The sequence below is a fragment of the Sus scrofa genome, chromosome 1 (assembly GCF_000003025.6).
Source record: "Sus scrofa isolate TJ Tabasco breed Duroc chromosome 1, Sscrofa11.1, whole genome shotgun sequence".
Taxonomy (NCBI): Eukaryota; Metazoa; Chordata; class Mammalia; order Artiodactyla; family Suidae; genus Sus; species Sus scrofa.
In genome coordinates this window covers 28,968,213-28,989,466 of record NC_010443.5, presented here as the reverse complement: position 1 = coordinate 28,989,466, position 21,254 = coordinate 28,968,213, and the positions used below count along the sequence as shown (strand labels likewise).

Genomic DNA, 21,254 nt, shown 5'->3' with positions numbered 1-21,254 from the left:
ACACCACAGCTCACGGCAACACCAGATCCTTAACCCACTGAGCAAGGCCAGGGATCGAACCCACAACCTCATGGTTCCTATCGGATTCATTAACCACTGTGCCACGGCGGAAACTCTCAGCATAAACTGTTCAAATGCCATTCTGAAATAGCAAGCTTATATAAAAAAATCCTAACGATAAATTGTGATATTTTCACATCTGATTTTAGAAAAACCTCAGAATTATAATTTATTTCAATGTAACTTTTACAAAAATGTATATATACACTCAAAATGTAGCAAGTCTTTTACTCCCTAAAAATTAAAATTATAATATACAACTACATACACTGAGCCTGACATAATTATAAAAGAAAACTAGCAAAGAAATTGTTATCAATCCCTCCCTGTCTAGTCAGCATTAGCCTTGTTTCTATAAGTAACAGAAAACAATTTCTAGGCTACCACAAAACTGATTTTATAGTTGTGTGAACACAAAATAGAAAACTTTGATAGGGCTCTTTCTTAATATGTAACTGTGTACTTATTTGCAACGGTCTACATGCAGAAAAGCACTGGACTAGAGTTCCCTTGTGGCTCAGTGGGTTAAGGATATGGCATTGTCATTAAAGCAGCTTGGGTCACTGCTATGGCACAGTTTCAATCCCTGACCCAGGAACTTCCACATGCCTTAGGTGCAGCCAAAACAAAAAAAAGAAGAAGAGAAAAAAAGGAAAGAAAAAAAAAGAAAGAAAAAAGAGAGGAAAGGAAAGGAGAAGAAAAGAGAAGAGAAAAGTACTAGACTAGTTTTACCCCTGTGTGTGACAGTTAGTTACATGACCTCCCACTGACTACTAAAAATTAAATACAATACACTGGAAATAGTTATCACTATTTACATGAGAAGACAGAGTGAAAGAAAAGTTCAAGAAAGAAAGATTCAAAGCTAAAGGGAGGTTAGAATACCAGTTCAGTTAACTAGGAAATAAGAAAAAGAAAAAACAATTAAGAAAGAAAAAAAAAAAAAAAAAAAAAAAAAAAAAAAAAAAAAAAAAAAAAAAAAAAAAAAAAAAAAAAAAAAAAAAAAAGAAAGAAAAGCTAAGCAAAATGTTCTGTACAGAAGTGAAATCCTGGTTCTTGGCAATTAATGGTAAGAAGAACCATAACAAAAAAGCTAACCAAAGACTTTAGAATGCAAGAAGAAAAAACGTCTATGAACACCATCTCCTTTGAAAAATTTAATAAGTGAGGAGGAAAAAGTCATTTTTAAATATCTTTGTATTTTATATCACATTATATAATTACATTATTTCAATTCCTAAAACAACATCTCAATGCACTTGATCTAACAGAAATAAAAATGGTTTTGCACTTCAAAATTGATATCTGAACTGGAAAATAAACCAAAAACACTTAGTATACCTGAGCTATCAAGACAGCAGTCAGTCTATAAACAGCAGCTGGAAGAAATATGCACTTAGTGCAAGCAACTGTCGTCACTAGGAATGTATCCATAAATACAGGCACTTGTCTCTTTACCAAAGGCAATGGCCAAGGGTAGAAGGGGGTCTTCTTGGTTCCACTCTCTGAATCTCAGAGACTGTGACACTTCCTTAATTAATGGGGCAAATGCATGTCACGTACATGCCTGACAGACCAGTAGTCACGACAATGGAAACAGGGAGACTTTTTAAAAACTGTTACCTTTCCTATCATCCTATAATATAGAATATTCCCCCCCCAAAAAAAATCTCATAAATAGTAGATCAGCCAACAAAGGGAGATCTAGTTCACTCTACCATGTGGCTCAAAAATTAGTTTTTTAATAGAAGAAGGTAAAATAACAGTAAAATTGTTCAACTTCGATATGGATTAAATATGTATTTGTGGATTCATGTGCAAAGGGACCACCTGTGCAGCATTTAATCTATTGGCAATTACCATGAGGTCCAAACAAATACTTGGAATACATTTCTCTTCTAAATTAGAGACTGCCTATACCATATAAATGTAGTTGATGAGTCTCAGACTAATAGTTCAAAACTACTAAAATGTTTTAGTAAGGTGCGAGACTAATAAACAAAATCAATATTGGATAATTCAAACTTTAAAACTGATCATAAAACACAACTTGCGATTTATGTGATCTAAGTATCAATACTATATGCACTGAAATGCAATAAAAACCAAAACTGAAGATATCACAAGAAAGTGTCTGGTCAAGAATAATGAAGACACGAGGCTAGCTTAAGCTTTCCCACCAAAACAGTGCATGTGAAAACATCATTTACAGCTAAAAACATTGACATGCCATTCTGAAAATAAACAGAAATAAGAAATACAAAGATAAAATGCATAGTGAAGTAGCTATTAGAGAAAAATATTTCTTTACTGGGAAAATATAGCTATTTTATTCTCATTAATAATATTTTATATTTTTTTCCTGTAAGAAATAACTAATAATATAATAATGGCATCTTCTTATATAAAAGACCCTAAATCCTAATTAGCAATCATCCTTGGTATTCCATTTACTAGAAAATATAAATTATCAAGAGTTCAAATTGGCCAGATGTTATTCTTAGCAATAGTAATTCCTTTCATTCTACTAATTTCTTTAAGGCAGTCATTCTCAAGTAGAAGTCATCCATCAGAATCAATTGGGGACCATTTTGAACATACAGATTCACAGAGTTTCCATTGCAGTGCAGCAGAAATGAATCTGGCTAGTATCCATGAGGATATGGGTTTGATCCCTGGCCTTGCTCAGTGGGTCAGGGATCTGGCATTGCTGTGAGCTGTGGCATGGGTTGCAGATGCAGCTCTGATCCTGCATTACTATGGCTGTGGCATAGGCTGGGCTCCAATGTGACCCCTAGCCTGGGAACTTCCATAAGCCATCGGTGCAGCATTAAAAGAGGAAAAAAAAAAAAAAAAAAAGAAGAAGAAAAGAAAAGAAAATACACATTCCCAAGTGTCATCCCTAAGAGACTGGTTCACCACCATTATCTGGAGCAAAACCACAGTATCTGTATTTTGAAAAAATTCCCCCAGTGATTCTGAGTGCTAGTTGAAGATGACTGCTTTAAGGGATGAATTACCTACTTGTTCTACAGACTGGAAGAGCTCTTATTTGGTCTGCCATTGCTAAAACTTTGTCATTATAGCACATAAAGCTGTAAGTATCAAAGAGTAAAACTCCACACTTCATTACTTTCAGTAAAAAAGATTAAAGAGATGTGATAAGATGTCCATTCAAAGAATATGCAACCATACTTGAAAAGACTTTCTATATATTTATTTTAAAGTGTGCATTTAGGACAAACAGTTTTGAAAATATAAAAAAATAATTTATGTATTAATCCATCTTCAATATGTACATGGTCCTTTAAAAGGATTTTCATTTTATTATCATCAAAAATGTATTTCAACAACTTCCACAGTATTCTTAAAAGTCAGGAATTTTAAGATTTTCTAATAGAAAAGTTTTAATATTCACCTGCAGAAAAATAATGACACTAGGAATGATTTCACTAATATTTTAAAATATAATACTGTCTTAGCTATGCTATGCCAAATATCATTAGAAAAATCTTCATCGCTAAACTATAATAATCCCAATTGGTGGCATTTTCATTTAAGAACAAAGCACAAAAAAAAAAAAATTTATAAAAGAAAATGTCTCACTGTAAAAACTTATAAAGTTGAAGGCTTTAAACAAAAATAGCTGAGGTTTGATCTCACAATATCAAGTTGCCATATGCACTCTGTAAACATATACCCATTATAGGCTATCAACCTAAACCAGTTATCACTAAAAGAATATAGTCAAAAAAAAGTTTCAGTGCAAAAGTACATATCAACTAAAGTTATCAACTGACTTAAGACAATTTTAGTATAAAAATCACAACTTAAACCCCAATATAAAGTAATCCTATAAAGACTAAATTAATTTAAAAGAAAAAGCTACAACAGTTATCGAGTTTTCCTTTTGTTACTATTCTCTAGTAAAAGCTTTCTTTTGATTAGCTTTTACAATGTCATCAGGAGATGCTGATTTGAAGTCAAACGGTGTTATTGCTATAAGAGGACTTATTTCTTTGTCCTTTACATCTTGAACTTGTCTACTATAAAGAAAAGTCTTATAGAGGTCAAGAGTGCGTCGCTTGCAGCTTTTCAATGGATAACGAAGACACAGTGTTGAAGCAAAAGCTGAAGGTCTGGCAGCAAGGGCCTTGGTCCAAGACAGAGAAAAAGGTGATTTCCTAGTCAGAGAGCCTTTACAGTTTTTCTTATTATCCTTAGCAGAACTGGAATTTTTCCCTAACTTTGAACTTAGAACTTTAGTCCCTGACATTGGAGCAACTGATTGGTCTACAACAGGTTTTGGAACAAAATCCGGGGCTTTTATGAGGACACTAAGATCGATATTCGAATGTATTCCAGGTGACCTCATTTCAGATAAACTAAGCATACAGGAATCTTTCTTAATCTGAGAGTTGTCTATATCAATCGTTTCTGCAATCAAATCAGAAAGGGATAAATTCTCAAGGTCTCTTGTTGGAGAAGCTTTACGAAATGCCAAAGACGAGAGAGATCCTGTTAATTCTGATGTTCCAGTTGACGACTGACACCGATTTGCTAGTTGTGACAAGGGAAAGGATCCCAAACTTAGATCTGTGCAACTGGCAGATGACTGGTTACAAAGATCGGATAAAGCAAAGCATTGGCTTGGACTTTTTTCTTTGTGCTCCTGAAACAGTTCAGCTAGGTATGGATTTTCACACTGGGAAAACTGTAAGTTGTCATTTTTTAACATGCAACTCTTGGCACTTTGTTCAACTGAAGAAACACTTCCAACTTCAGTCATTTTACTAGCATTTAAATTATCAAGAGCCATACTTTCCAATGAGCTAGTTAAGAGCAAAGGATTATTTAAACTTCCTAAGCTGTTTTGTACTGGAATGTTTTGCAAATCAGGTACTGAATTATTTTGAATAAATAAAGAGTTATTAGGTGTTGAATTCTTTATCATTAAGGACTTTAAATCTGGTATTCCTTTGAATGCAGAATCATCTGGGGGAATACATTCAGAAGCCTGAGGTCTTAACAAATCAGCATCTAGACTCTTTGAAAGCAGACTCTCCAATCTATCTGTGGATGATAATCTGACTGATGGCTGACTTTTATTATAAGAATCTCTTGGCATATCACCAATTAGGTCAGCTAGTGACAGCTCTTTTGTTAACTTACATGATTCTAGTTTCTTTTCACTTTTAGGTCTGTCAAGTTTCTTTTTTTTATGGAGCAAATAGTGATTTGGTACAATCGAGGAATTTTGATATCCATGTTTTGCTACTGGGCCAGAAAAATCATAGGGTTTGCTACTGCAATCCAAATGGTTTGCAGGTTGAGGACAAAAGCTTTGAACATTATCAGCTGGAATTTCAGAGGAAGATAATAAGACTCCTTACCTTACAAGAGCCATTAATTTTCAGATGAATAGGTTGACATATGCAGAAGACAGTCACAGCAACCAAAAGGAAACATGAAATGAGGCATTTAATTACTAAATGTTTCTCTTGATTATGACATGAATAAAGTGATACTTGATCATTATTTAATAAAAAGTGAACATTCTAAAAAACAGTAGTAAAGGATTTTACCTTCCTTTAACCATCTTAAGTGACCTTCATACTTTGTTCACTGATATACATAAAAGTAATTACCAAGTTAGCCAATGTTCTAATTTTCACAAATTTTATAATGTGAGGTTTTCAGATACCTAATTAGTCAGGACTGTCTCAAATTCAAGACATTGAAAAACCAATGGAAAGAATTAGGTTCATCTTCTGCATTTTTAATGTATTAAATAAAAATAAACAAACAAATTATACCCTATAATTTCTACCATGACCTGGGATGAATTCTTAAATGACAAATTATAGATTCATTCTCATATTATTGGTAAGCTAAAAAAAGTGCATCCCACCCCCCAAAAAAATAAAAATTTAATTTTTAAAAACTTAAATAAAACCTTTATTTCACAGTAAAAGACAACATACAATTTCATTGTGACAAAAATCTACTCTGTAGGTTATAGGAAGTTATCAACCCAGTTAACAAATCATCTTGCTCCTACTGACAGATATCACAACACTTAATATAACTGGTTCCCTTCGCATATGGACTAAGTTCTAAATTTAAGCCCAAATTCTAAAAACTTAAAATTAAAGATCTGGCTATGAAATGTAAGAGTCATAGAATTATGATACTTATATTCAAATAAAACTCAATTATATTCACAAAATGTTATAAGCATAAAGGGAGTCTATCTCCTGACACATTAGAGTTTAAAAACACCAATAATTAAAAAGATCTGTAAGATACTAGTAAGAAGCAAAAAGTATTTTGTCTTGCTTTTATCTAATTTTATTTCCCTTATATTCTGTTATAAAAACAAGCAGGGAAATAATTTAAAAAAAAAAAAACAGGCTTTAACATAGTGCAGGCAACATAGCTACTCAGCTTAAAAATTCACAAACTAGAAGATTAATTGATAATAATCAAGAATTATACAAATGCAAAATTTTCTGCCCATCTTGCTTAACAGTGCAAGCAAATCAAGCCTCCTTTAAAGCATTAGCTGTAATGAGTTCCTGTTGTGGCTCATCCTCATAGTGATGCGAGTTCAATCTCTGGCCTCGCTCAGTGGGTTAAGGATCTGGCGTTACCATGAGCTATGGTGTCGGTCACAGATACGGCTTGGATGCCGAGTTGCTGTGGTGTAGGCTGGCAGATGCTAATCTGATTTCACCCCAATCTAGGAACTTTCATATGCCTCAGGTGCAGCCCTGAAGAGAAGGAAAAAAAAAAAAAAAAAAAAAAAACCGTAACTATAAAACAACTGAAAGAGAACAAGTAAAAGCATACCTTTTGCTATCTTTCCTGTAGGTATTGCTGCCTCATGCTTGACTTTCAAATTCTGGATTTTATCTTTCTCCAGAACCACTGATAAAGCCTTCTGCACATCAAATTTGTTCTTCAGAACTGCTTCAATCAATATGTCATCTGGCACAGCATCTCCAAGTACCTCTCTCATGTGATCAAGGCATGAATAAAGACGAGCTAGAACAGACAGTAATAATTAAAAGCTAACTAAGCAGTGTCATGAAAGAACCTTCAATCCTCTAAACTGAAAAAAGGATTTTGAAATTATAGTAGGATGTTCAATTCTCATTTTCCCTTGGCAAAAATTACAATGATTATATTTTTATCCACAAATCCCTTAACAGAGGGACAATTTCAATAATGAAGATATCACTCTAGGAAGTTCCCTGTTGGTTTAGTGGTTAGGATTCAGTGCTTCCACTACTGTGACCCAGGTTCAATCCTTGGTCTGGGAACTGAGATCTCACATCAAGCTACTATACACTGCAGCCAAAACAAAAAACAAAAAAAACAAACCACTAAAAAAATATATCCAAAGTAATACTGACTAATGCTTGAAAAAACTGTACACTGATGTTCATAGCAACGCCATTCACGATAGCCAAGATATAGAAACAACCTAAATGTCCATCAACAGAGGAATGGATAAAGATGTGGTACGTATACACAATGGAATACAACTCAGCTGTAAAAAAAAGAAGAAATAATGCCATCTCCAGCAACATGGATCAAACTAGAGATTATCATACAGAGTGAAGTCGGAAAAAAAAAAAGACAAATGCCACATGATATCACCTACACATGGAATCTAAAATATAGCACAAATAAACCTACAAATAAATCTACAAACAGAAACAGACTCTTAGACATAGAGAACAGATTGCTAGTTACAATCTCCTGGGATAGACCATAGAGGAAAAGCATATTAAAAAAGAATGTGTGCATGTGTTTGTGTGTATACACACTGTTTTGTACAGTAGAGACTGACCAACACTATAAATCAACTATAATTTAAAAAAGGAAAAAAGTGTAAATTGTATACTCTATTATCTATTTCAGTCAATGATGATTATTAGGTCTACACTGATGATTTTTTACATGTGTAGAAAGGGAGGGTTAATTATAAAAATATTTCTAACTTGTCAGGGAACCCAGTTCCCACTAACTATATTTCTTAAACCTCTTGCATTACTACCTCAAGTTTTCTTTTAGGCTAACTTCAGTTCTCCCAGGCCAAATAAAATCATCTTTACAATGCTTTAAAAATGGGCAAGATAACCTGATATAAAATGTCATAAAAATAAGGAAGTCCAGTAGATTAAGAGGAGAATGGACAGTCATTTTAAACATAAAAAATTTAAATATGGAAGTATAAAATCTGTAAGGATTTTTATTTCCTGATGACTGCATTATCACAAAAACTACTGATAATATTCATTAATGATGTTAGCGCCACAAAAGCAAAGGCTTTATATCCCTAGATCCTAAAATAGTATCTGGTACCTAGAGGCCACTGAATAAATATAGATGAATATATTAATTTATATTTCTATAGAACTTGACACTTTCAAAATACTTATAAGACATACATAATATATAAAATATTTTTAGAAAAGACAAAATAAATAAAAGTTAAAAAAAGGAGTTTCCCTGTGGCACAGTGGTTAACGAATCTGACCAGGAACCATGAGGCTGTGGGTTCAATCCCTGGCCTTGCTCAGTGGGATAAGGATCCAGCATTGCCACAAGCTGTGGTGCAGGTCACCGACATGGCTCGGATCTGGTGTTGCTGTGGCCCTGGCGTAGGCTGGTGGCTGCAGCTCTGATTAGACCCCTAGCCTGGGAACTTCCTTAACGTCACGAGTGTGGCCCTAGAAAAGACAAAATACATAAATAAAAATAAAAATAAATAAAATATCTTTTGTAATCCTCATTTTGTAATGAGGCAATTTTTAAGTCATAAAGATGACTAATCATGGAAATACTAAGTTTAGCAGTAATCAAAAAAAAAAAATAGAAGTCAGGTTTTCACATTCCCTAATCCATGAAAGCAGGTCACAGAATGCACTTTACATTACATTTTACATGCTTATATACTGAACAAGGAATCTACTGGCAATATTGCTCCCCTTTTTAGTTATTAAAAATAAATTCCTCAAATATTTGGGTAATTCTGCTTTGCCTGAATCCAATACTAATTTTAAGCTAGTAAAATGAACTTAAAAAATTATAACTATTTTATAAATACATGAATAACTAAAACTGGAACAGAATACTTAGTATATAGCTAGCATCAGGACCTCTTCTAGTTAATTACAGCAACTGTTATCTACACATACACAAAGAGTAGAGATATGGAGTCAGACTGTCTTTGCTCCTAATGCCACTTACTAGCTGCTAAAACTTCAGCCAAGTTATTTCTGTATGTCTCATTTTCCCCTCTGTAAAATGAGAACAAGAGCCAGCCTACCTCATAAGGTTGTTATGAAGATTAAATATGCTAATACCTAAACCACACTTAGAACAATACCTGAAAAGCAGTCCGTAGAGGGTAGCTATAATCATTATTAATCTTATCATGCAATTACTTACATATGTCAGGTGGGAATGATAATTTCATTCTCAAACCTAACTCTGAATTGCATACTCCTTAATCATTCTAAGGCACAGCAGAAAAAGTCTAAGACTTCTACTTTATTCCTACCCTCTTGCCCCACAATGACAACGATAATACATCCTTTAAAAATACAAAGACTACTGAGGTTATACCGCAGCTCCTCTACAAACTGTCCAGACTGTCAAATGTCTTTACAGACTTAATAAAGAATTTTTTTAATTCTCTATCTACTGTTTCCCTTTCTGCTTTCTAATTTTGTATATTTGTGCTTTCCATTTCCCTTGATTTGGTTAGCAACTGATATATATATTACTGATTTTACTCAAAGATCAGCTCTCAAATTCAGATACTTCCTCTTTCTGGGTACAAATTGTTATAAATTTTCAATTTAAAAACATTTATAGAATAAATGCACACTCCAGAGAAAGGGTAAATCAGCTCAGTCTGCTCATTACCAACAAATGGCATTACTGTTATTTATACCTGGCGATTTTAGTTCTGCTACACTATTCATTAATCTATAGCTTGAGTAGTATGCTTGAAACTATGTCCTATTTGAAATTTATTTATAAAAGACAAAAGCCAAAATACAAAATATCTTTGTTAAAACATTTAAGAGAACTAAAAACAAGCAAACAGAACCAATGTTATTACCATTTTCCGAGTTCTATCTTTAAACTTAATTTACATATCTATGGCCATTCAGGATGCCTGTATAATGTTACTTTGGATTTTTAAAAAATTCTATGAAAACCAGACTTTTGGAAGCTTTGCAAAGAAATGAGCTTCTGTAATCTAACCATAATCTCTACACAGAGCTTATTAAACAATATATATTGCTAGAAGAAAACAATCGGTGAAGTTTCTCTCCTAAGGAGATTTCAATCAAAAATTCCAGTTACTAAATAACAGCCATACAATCAATTTTTCAACCATACAGTTAACCACACTCCTCACAAAATATGCAAATTTTCCCTGAAGATATGATATAATTAAAGTTTGTAGCATTACTACACATAATCATTATTATAAACAATAAAATTGATAAGATTGACAAATTCTAATAAACTGATCATTAATCATTCTCAGATAAGAAACACAGATACACTACTTTTTACTATACCTTGATCAATTCCACTTAGCTGATGGTCCAAAAGAGAATTGGAGGATTCTTTCAAATCTTCATAATCATATTCTTCTACAGGTTCAACAACTGAAGGTTTGTCACGTCGTGAGTAAATAAACTGAGCAGCTAGAATATAAAATGATTGAAGAATGCTGTAATACAGCCAATTCCCTTAAACTCTTTTTTTTACAACAGTTACAATAAAAATTAAAGATTCTGACCTACCTACCTGTATAGTCATTTGCCCACATTCTATAACAACAGATGAAAACAAAAGCAAAGACAAAATATATGATACCCCAAATTCTGCTCAAATGTCCTCACTAACCCATTCACTAACCTCTTATAATTGTCTTCCTTCTTTCTTCCTATCTCCAAAAGCATTCCACTGAACTTACTTTGTTCAAAACTTTCAAAAATTATCTTTCCTAATATCTCATCCTTGCCTACTACTACTCCATCTTTCCTGAAATTTTCTCTTCTTTGATACAAATATTTTAAACCTCATATCAAATGTGCTCATTTGTGTAATTAAGAAAAACTGAAATATAGACTAATTTTCACTCTCTAAGAACTACTAATTTTGTCTGAACCCAGGGGGTGACCAAAATCACAGGCCTTAACTTTAAAACAACTTACACTTTCAATCATACACTGACACTGTATATTAGTGTCATATACCTAACTGACCTTTAGAGTCTGTGCTACTCTGCAGTATTAGGCAGTGTCATCACTCAATATATAATTGGGCATTATATATTTCATTAACAGGTAGAAAGACAAAATAGCAAAGTGCAAAGGAGAAAATCACCACGATTTTTTTTATGCTTTTGGAATCCTGGTGCTTTTTTTATTAAGGAAGAGAGAATAAAACATTTGCAAACGTCAACTGGATGCCTACAGAACTCATTTCCTGGAGAACATGCTCAATCGTGAAAGAATAAAATTAAAGAACTGATAAAAACAGTAATACAGTACTCTAAAGGCAAGGTGTTATCAGGAATTTTACAGCACCTAGCTTTCTGGAAAAGCACATAACATGCACGTGTATTGCTCAGCATTCCCACAGCAGGAAAAACATCCTATTTTACAGATTTTCTTTTTTTTTTTTTTTTTTCAGATTTTGATCACTTTTTTCCCATTAAAATATCAGAATGAGGGATGTGTCATCAAATGGCATCTTAATATTGTGTAATACTTAGACAGCTGATTTTTTTTTAAAGCATTACATCAAATAACAATTTGTCTTACAATTCGTGGCATTTTAGATACAATAAAAGTGTGGTAGTACCAAAAAATGAAAACCAGGTTATTTTGTGCCTAAAGATTTTCAAATCACTTTCCTGGCTTTAATACTTAGCCTAAAGGTAACAAATACACTTTCCCAACTTCTCATAGCTCTGAACTGTGAGGAAAAACCTAAGATAAATCAAAAAGTAAGTGAGGCAAGAAATCAGATACTTTTGTTGACCATTTTCACCTAGGAAATACTGATAGGGAAAAGCTTATAAAAGGCCAAGCTTCTCTGTCTCCAAGGATCTATTCTTCCTGGTGATTCTTCCCACCCTCTCCCACTACACTGTCGCCATTGTCTTGGAAGTAAATAATATCTGGTTTTGCTGCAGAGTGGGGAGGGAAGGTGGGTAGGAAAAATTCCCCAGGGAAAGAAAAAAGCTACTAGGAAAAAAGAAATAGTCCAGATCTTTGAACTGGAAGTGACAGCCCAAAAGGCAAGAAACTTGATGTTTAAAAAAAAAAAAAAAAAAAGTAAGAGAAAAGCAATGGAGAGGAAAGGATAAATATAAAATGCTCTCCTAAAAATTTAAATCACGAAACTCTGATAGAAATGCTTTCTGAAAAATTAGATACCCACAGTGACTTTAAAAATTTAAAGCATTTTGACAAAAATAAAAATTCAGGGAATCAAAACCTGACTCCTGAAACTGCCTAAGAGTGTTTCCTAAACATCTTAAAATAAAAATCATGTGAGGCATTCATTAAAGATACAGGTTTCTAGGCTTTTTCCCCTACAGATTCTGGTTAAATGGTAATGGAATAGGGCAGGGAAACCATATTTTTACAATGACTCCCAGCTGACTGGTATCATCAGAAAAAGTAGAAAGTAGAAAGGCTCCCCTTTCATCTGTCCCAGCAATAGCTCACTTTGTAGACCATCATCAGCTACCTTCCCAAAATAAGACCCCCTTAGGCAAAAACCTTCCTAGGCAAAAACCTTCAATAGGCTGACATTACACACCTAAAACTAAAAACTGCCTCCTCCAATTTGGCTCCTAGTTCCTTTCCTAGCCCTCTTTCCTGATGCAACTGGATAAATCCTGTAAATCTTCTAAACACAACTCACTTAGAGGCCACTGCTCAGCCACAATTGTTTCCTCTCTCTAGAATGCCATTTATTCCCAAATTTATCAGTCTCAATTCTACCTCCTTTCAGAAGCCTTTCCAGACCGCTTCAGGCAGGATTCTTTCTTTACTTTCTGTATTGCTGTTTGAACAAAACTTTTAACAAGCTGACTTATGCCAAGCTATCTGTTAAGTTCATTTAGAACAGGGTTTTCCCCTCAAATATGAATTTTTGTTGAAATTTGCTGGATGTAGAATTAATAGAGGGCAGGGAAGGACTGGGAGCTTGGGATGGCATATGCACATTATGATTTATGGAAGAGATGGTCAACAGGCACCTGCTGTATAGCAGAGGGAACGCCACTCACTGTTCTGTGATAACCAATATGGAAATGGATATGTGCACTGAGTCACTTTGCTATACAGAAGAAATAGCACAGCATTGTAAATCAACTATACTTCAATAAAAATTTTTTTAGGGAGTTCCTGTTGTGGCACAGTGGTTAACGAATCCAACTAGGAACTATGAGGTTGCTGGTTCCATCCCTGGCCTTGCTCAGTGGGTTAAGGATCCGGCGTTGCCATGAGCTGTGGTGTAGGTCGAAGAGGCGGCTTGGATCCTTGGATCCTCCGTTGCTGTGACTCTGGCGTAGGCCGGTGGCTACAGCTCTGATTCGACCCCTAGCCTGGGAACCTCCATATGCTGCGGGAAGCAGCCCTAGAAAAGGCAAAAATAGACAACAAAAAACATTTTTTTTAAAGAATTAAAAAAAAAAAAAAAACCAACCAGGGTTTTCCTTACATGAATTAAGGATGCTCTTAATTAATTAATTGATGCTCTTCAGAGTCGGAATGGACTAAATAAGGAAAACTACTGTTAAAGCAATCAATCCTACAAGGAGGCCATGAGACTGAAGTGGCTCTAACGCCTCAGTTGCAAAGGGAAAACCAATCCAGAGTCAATTCCTGTAAAGACCTCAGAAAAGAACTAACCACAAAAGCCAACTAAACTCTCCCAAATAATTTAGCGGCTTAAGCTATTACCAATCAAATAATTTCTTTGCTTAGCTTCAGGTCTTCTCTATAAAAACCTTGCCCCAGCTCCTCAACACTTCCAGTTTGGAGCTGCCTGATTCAAACTGATGTTTACTCAAATAAACTCTTCAAAGTTTTAATATGCCTCAGCTCATTTTTTTAACACTTCTAATAGTATTAGTTGAGACAAGATTTATAACCGTTTAAATAGTTTTATTTTATTTTTTTTTATTTTTTTTTTTTTTTGTCTTTTTGTCTTTTGTCTTTTTGGTTGTTGTTGTTGTTATTGTTGCTACCTCTTGGGCCGCTCCCGCGGCATATGGAGGTTCCCAGGCTAGGGGTTGAATCGGAGCTGTAGCCACCGGCCTACGCCAGAGCCACAGCAACGCCAGAGCCACAGCAACGCGGGATCCAAGCTGCGTCTGCAACCTACACCACAGCTCACGGCAACGCCGGATCGTTAACCCACTGAGCAAGGGCAGGGACCGAACCCGCAACCTCATGGTTCCTAGTCAGATTCGTTAACCACTGCGCCACGACGGGAACTCCTTAAATAGTTTTATACATAGACTCTTTTTGCTATCCCTAGCTCTCTAATGTATGTTCCATATTCAGTATCAATATTTCTAAAGGAAGAAAAAAAAAAGCTATAACATTAAGAAATCTTCATTCCATCAGGAAAATTATGCTTAGAAGATTAAAAAAATGAAGAATTTTAGAGAGAAATTTCTATTAATTGGTAAAGTCACTCACTTGTCACAATTCATTAGACTGTAATTTTGATCACCTCTTAAACGACATTAGCTACTGCTTTCAGAACCGAAAATATCCTAAAACTATTCATTTTTTAATTGAAAATCACTTGGAGAAATATAACTAAAGTGGAAAAGTAAGTTTCTGATCTGATATCATGGCTACATTATGCATGTTTTGGAAAATATAAAAATCCAAAACCACATGCTTTCATTAAAAATACCAGTTTGTACAGAAGAAACTCAAAACCATTTAACCATCTCCTGCTTTGACAAAGTCAGCTGATATCCTGGTACATACAAAGGTAACTCTCAAAGAGTCAGATTGTCCTGAATATTAACCACATATAAGTCACATATCAAGAGCTATGAGGATAAACCATGACCTCATGAAAGCTAGGTCATAAAAGCCATTCTCAGAAAAACACCTTCAGAATACCTGACCTTATGGACTGCTAGCTCATTACTCAAGATTAAGAATGATTTAATTAGATAAGCCTAGATAAACAAATGCATTAACCTGCAATACTAAGATGTCTTTCAGCAGTCCCTCTCCTATGAAGGTTTCCTTGTATAAGCCATCATCAACCAATTTCCAAGTCCAGGAGACCTTAGTTCCCGTAATTATCTCTTTGAATCTATTTCCAAATCTAGTGCTATCAGCCCCTACCCTAAATAATCAGTTCTCAAAAGAACCATCAGCATATACCCCAGCAAGCTTGTCAGAACAGCAGCTGTGCTAAATAACTGGTGCAATTTCTATCTCTTAACAAAACTCTGACTGACAACAGTGTAATAATAAAGAAAGAGAAAAAAACACTAGTCAGGGTAAATGAGAAAAGTACATATAAAGAACTAGATGAATTGAGAGTAATTAAGTAACTGGAAAAAAGATGACAGGAAGAAGAGAGGTGCTAAGACAACTACTTGAGCACCTATGCCTTCATAAAGAAATTCTGAAAAGTCAGAAGGAGAAGTTCCCCAGTGGCCTAGCAGTTAAGGATCTGGCACTGTCACTGCTGTGGCATAGGTTGGATCCCTCACCTGGGAACTTCCTCATGCCACGAGGCAGTGAAAATAAAAAAAAAAAAATCAGAAGGGACATATTTGGTCTTCAGAGACTAAGGGTAGGATTAAAGCAGATACAGGTTTACAGAACAGCTCAGCAGACTATAAGGTATTAAAGACAGGGCAGATTTTGATGGAAATTTTATTTACTATATTAAACCTTTAAACTTGTGGAAAATGAGTTTTGTGAATTTTATTTATATTGTGCATAACTGTATTTAATTATACCTGCTTCTGTGGCATCATAAAACTCAGGGTATTTTAACCAACTGTTTATAGAGCAGGCTAAAATTTAGAAGTAAACATACTGTCAGGGAAATTAGAGAAAAGTCTGCATCAAAGACTCTGTCTTTGCCATAAAGGACATAGGAATGTTTTCTATATGGTGGCAAAGAAGAACTCTTTCAGCAAATGAAACAGAAGATACAGCTCTGATGTGGAGGAACTGAACTCTAAATCACTGCACAGTTCCATTACAAGTATGAACTACATGGATTTATTTATTTACCAAACTGTTTAACAGCAGATAAACTAAAGAACTAAAGTACTGTTTGAAGGAAAGTCTTTGCATAGCACTTCAATACATTCTTAGGGACACAATTAATTTGTTTGTTTGTTTTTTTTAAGTGCCACAGATGCAGCACACGGAAGTTCCTAGACTAGGGGTCGAATCCAAGCTATAGCTGCCACCTACACCACAGCCACAGACCCAACCCATTTCTGCGACCTATATACCACCACTGGCAGCAAAGCCAGATCCTTAACCCACTGAGCAAGGCCAGGAATCAAACTGGCATCCTCATGGATACCAGTCAGGTTCGTTTCCACTTAGCCTCAACACGAACTCCAGGGATATAAAATTAACTGCTGTCTGCCTTCAAAATTTTAGACTGTCATTATTGCCTAAATTACCATTTTAGTCAAGTTAGATTAATTCATGCATGTAAAGAATATTGGAAAACCATAGTTTTTAGAGTTTTCTTTAAATTGTTTAAAGCTAAATGATGAAATCAAAACTTTAAATTCTATTCATAAGGAAATTATATACCTTTAAAAGTTAAAATACAATTATTTTTCTAAATGGTACAAAATATTATAGTCTTCTGCAACATGCTGGTCCTAGAATGACAATAACACTTACTTAATATTTTTAAATACCCAAATAGTGAAAATCAAATTATTTTTAAAAATTTACCTGTTGATGGCGAAATACAATAATCATCCTCTACAGACTGGCCATAGAGATCATCATCTTCAAAATCTAAAATAAAAATAAAACAGATAAATTTACTCACAAGTTTTTTTCATATTCTTAGTTATTAATGAGAAAGCATCTCAATTCTCTCCAAAATAAGTTGTTCATCTAAATTAAAGGAACCTGGACTGTCTACTTTTCAAAAAAATACTAAAAATTTTACCCAAAGGAGATACTTTACTTTCTATATTTATAAAGACATATGTTTTTAGGTTTTTAAGCCAAATGAGTTTTATGAGGTTTTCCCAAGTTTTCATTTCACGTGATCGAAGAATAATCCTGTAGATCACGTACTTGAATTGTCTTTCCTGTATTGACAAAAATCTGAAATAAGACATTCAGCCATTTTTTTACCAAGTGCCTTTTCTAACCACAGCATTTATTTTCCATACAACTGACTGGCACAGGGTACACAATCAGACCATGAAAGCAGTTTTCCTTCATGTAGAGCTATACAATATACGTATATGTCAATATATGTCAATATAAAAGCCAGCTTATCCTAAACTCCCTTACTCTGCTCTAACCAACTGGCCTTTTTTCCTACTGACTAGAATATGCTATTGGCCTAGATTTTCCTAAGGCTGTTTCCGTCTCCAGCTAAAGTTCCAGCTCAAACGTCAGGTATTTGCAGAAGTCCTCCCAGATCACTCCAGGTAAAGCAGCAAGCCCCCTTGCACAAGCCCGTCTCTAGATATTCCTCCAACTGAATGTCTTCAAAGCACCATAGCCAGCTGGTTCACTTCATTAGACTATAAGCTCCTTCAGGGTAAGACTGTCTCTCCAACTATCCGACATATGTTTGGTATGAATTAACACTTGTTTTATCATAAATTAATGAATCAAACAATCTATAACTAAAAACCCACAAGGAACATAAATATATTTACATAAATATATTTATTTGAATAATACTAACACTGTGCCAGGGACTATTAGAGACATATGGGGTGAGGGGGTGACAGGCACATTCCCAGATCGCTACAAACCTAAAATCTAACAAGGAACACCGACAAGAAAACAGGCAATCACAAAACCACATGACAAGTGTCTAACATATGAGAAATACATATGAACAAGAAGAGAATTGGGATTGGGGTGGCTAGGGAAAGATCCCCAGGAATATACTTAAACCAACTCCAAAAGATAGTTGGCTAATTTCTGACAGTATTCATGTAGCAGTAGCAAGAACAGCATGTTCAAAGGCTGAAACCAAATAATTATGGCCAAGAAAAATTAGATAAATGCTACTATTGGATAAAAAGGTATAACATTCAATAAATTATTATCACAATCCTAAGTTAACAAAAATGTATTAGCAAATAAATGAGAAACCATTCACAAAAAATATATTTAGATATTAAAGACAACAAAAATCTCTCTTGAGTCAGTTTTTCAATACTGAAATTGACCCTAAAAGTGTCACAATATCAAAAGTTAAGAAATTATTTTCTAGGATTTCTGTAAAATGGTTCTTCAACAATATTTTGGAGTATTTACTACACATAAAGCATTGTGCCAGCTAATGGAGTAAATATAAAGTATGGGCTCTGCCTTCCTGATACTTGTATTAATTAGGAGGTGAAGCAGTCATGTAAAGTACTACTCATATTACAAAGAACAAAATGAGAGTTAAATAGAGGAACCAACAGGTTTTGGAGAACAAAATCTCAGTAATGAAGTTATATTACTTTCGAGAATTTGAAAATTACTGACAGAAGGGAAAGCTTAACTGGGGAGAGGAGAAATAAATGGTACACAAAATAAGTAGAACTTTTATAAGCAGGAAAAAGGGGACAAACCAACTACGCTATAGGAACAGCTTGATTATGATGTCATCAGCTGTTCCAGAGAAATGTGACAACCTGATCTCCTTCAAACCAAGCACCTCTCCTTTAAGGACAGAAATCCTGCTTAAACTCCGCCAACTCAATCTGAACAGCACTCTCACTTAAATAGCTCCCACCACACTCTGTGAGTACATTTTGCAGCATTTCGTAATCATCTGTTATTTGTGTATCTCCCTTAAACTCCCTCAAACATGATGCTGTTGATCCCCAAAAGTCAAAGAGAACTCTAAGCACTCAATTAATGTTGACTGAGGAAATGATAAATATCTATTAAAGAAATGAATAAGTAATAATGGGGCCAATTCATGTCTTTTACAACATACTTGCAAAAATATCTCCCAGGCTAAAATCTTTTCTCAGGTAACAATGGTTCACACGCAATACTTAACATCCACTGAACACCAGGAAACTAACATGTGCCAGGCTGACTGGATCAATGTATCCAAATGTAGCACAGGGTGTTAGCTGCCTCTCACTATGATTAGTGCACTCTGATGTTCTAGAATAATCTGCTACTAGTATCAGTAACAACCATTAGTATATACTAAACACATTTTATGCTCTGCACTTTACAAAGTGATAGGTATTTCTTTTGTATTCAATCCATATGTTTACAGTTTGTATGATGCTTGGTGATGCTTATAGTTATCCACTGCAGAGAAGTTGTGCTTGTCCCAAACGAATTCTCTTTTTAAACTCCTAGACAACCTTCACATTTTTTTTCTTTTGTTTCACCTTTAAAATCATTAAGTTCTTTTCGAGGCCCCCTTTCTTTTAGTACTGCTTACTGTTTTTTTTCCCCAAAAAATATATGTTGAGCATGACCAATCAAGAACTAAGTACACACCTCAACATCATCCGATCAACTTACTCTTTGGGCCTTTTTAATATGTGTTTTCAACCATCTCCTAAGTTTCCAATTTAATTTGAAAAGCATAGAAAATAAGCTAATCTGCTAACTCAAGCCAGGTTTTGCACTAAATATCTATAAACAAACACACAAGATTTATCACGTAAATCTAACAGTTACAGCTGAACGGTTGAATGTAAGCATTAAGTCAATCCATGTTCTACAAATAAGAATGTTTCACGGGCATTATTGAAAGGAGAGAGGGGAAGAGGAGCCTGAGGTAGTAAAGTGTGTAGCCGACCTGGGAGGAAACAATGGGAGAGGTGATCATGCTTACGTGCCTTAAGTATCACCACAACCTCATCGAATGTCCTTCCCATATGACGCCCTGCAGCACCTCCCCCGCCTTACATAAAAATCAATCCCGAAGGGCAAAAACCACGACATAAAACTATGCCATCTGCTGACACTCAAACGTCCAGTTATTGTCCACAAATTAGCCCCCTCTGAACCCCAGCCTGGTTCCAATAACGAGAAACAAACATACCAAGTAGGTGCCAACCCGCTGCGATCCCAGCTGGAACGGTTAAAGTGCCATCCCGGCATGACCTCGACACCTACCTTCATCGTAGTTATAGCCTCGGACATTCCGATGCCGGGCCATGACGGCAGAGAGGGCGTTTGCCACAGCCCCTTACAAAATACCCGCTCAGAGAGCGACAAGGCGCAGACTGCGGCCTGGAGAACACCTATACGCCATCTTGGCTTCCGGCCGGCCTCAGCGCTGAGCGTCTGCGCACGCGCAACGTCTTATCCGCGTACGGCAACCTCTCAGGGTCATGGCCGCCCTGAGGACGCATGCGCATTCATGCTTGTCCGGGGAGGTGGGCGTGACGCGTTTAGACTGCCCCACCCCCAGATAGGTTGGCCGGCGGGGCTCTTGAAAGAGCGGAATCTCACCTATAATTCGTTGGGTTAGAGCAAATGGTATGGGTGGAGGTTGTTTGAGGTAAGCCAGCTTTCCAGGTTATTTTCTAAATTTAATTTATGATAATCTAGTGAACAAGTTGCTCAGTAAGAGCTGGAACCTTGCCTTACCCAACTTCCATCTTTGGAGCCTACTTAGGCTCTAATGCACATTAACATATATTTATTTGGTATAAGTGATGCCAGAAATATGTTATCAGAATCCGCGTTCTTGTTCACGCAGTTCAAGAATGCACAGGCCACAGGCAAGCAAAGTTTTTATTACGGGAAAGCAAATCGCTCCCAGGACTGCTGGGACAGGAGGGGGGGTGGCTAAAAAGCCCCCTTTCTCTATTGTCCTATAGGGGTTTTTTATCCCTTAAAGGTGGGGGGTACCAACGTGGGGTCTGGAAAGTTGGGGTTTTTAATCCCATTGGCCTTGCT

The 21,254-nt window shown here is 35.4% G+C and overlaps 1 protein-coding gene across 4 annotated transcripts in view; it reads right to left on the bottom strand.

Annotated features, from left to right (window-relative positions):
* The window catches only part of HBS1L (HBS1 like translational GTPase), an 83,650-nt gene extending 62,961 nt beyond the window's left edge, over positions 1–20,689 (bottom strand). Inside the window, exons 1-5 of one of the 4 annotated variants that reach the window (XM_013988059.2) lie at positions 20,466–20,680; positions 17,085–17,150; positions 10,671–10,799; positions 6,913–7,107; positions 3,313–5,448 (exon numbers count right to left, since the gene is read on the bottom strand). In XM_013988059.2, the coding sequence (XP_013843513.1) occupies positions 3,977–5,448; positions 6,913–7,107; positions 10,671–10,799; positions 17,085–17,150; positions 20,466–20,508 (1,905 nt within the window). In that variant the 5' untranslated portion in view covers positions 20,509–20,680 and the 3' untranslated portion in view covers positions 3,313–3,976. Of the gene's footprint in view, positions 1–3,312; positions 5,449–6,912; positions 7,108–10,658; positions 10,800–17,084; positions 17,151–20,465 lie in introns of those variants that run through there. The other 3 variants (XM_021087605.1, XM_021087600.1, XM_021087595.1) reach the window with 3 other exon arrangements.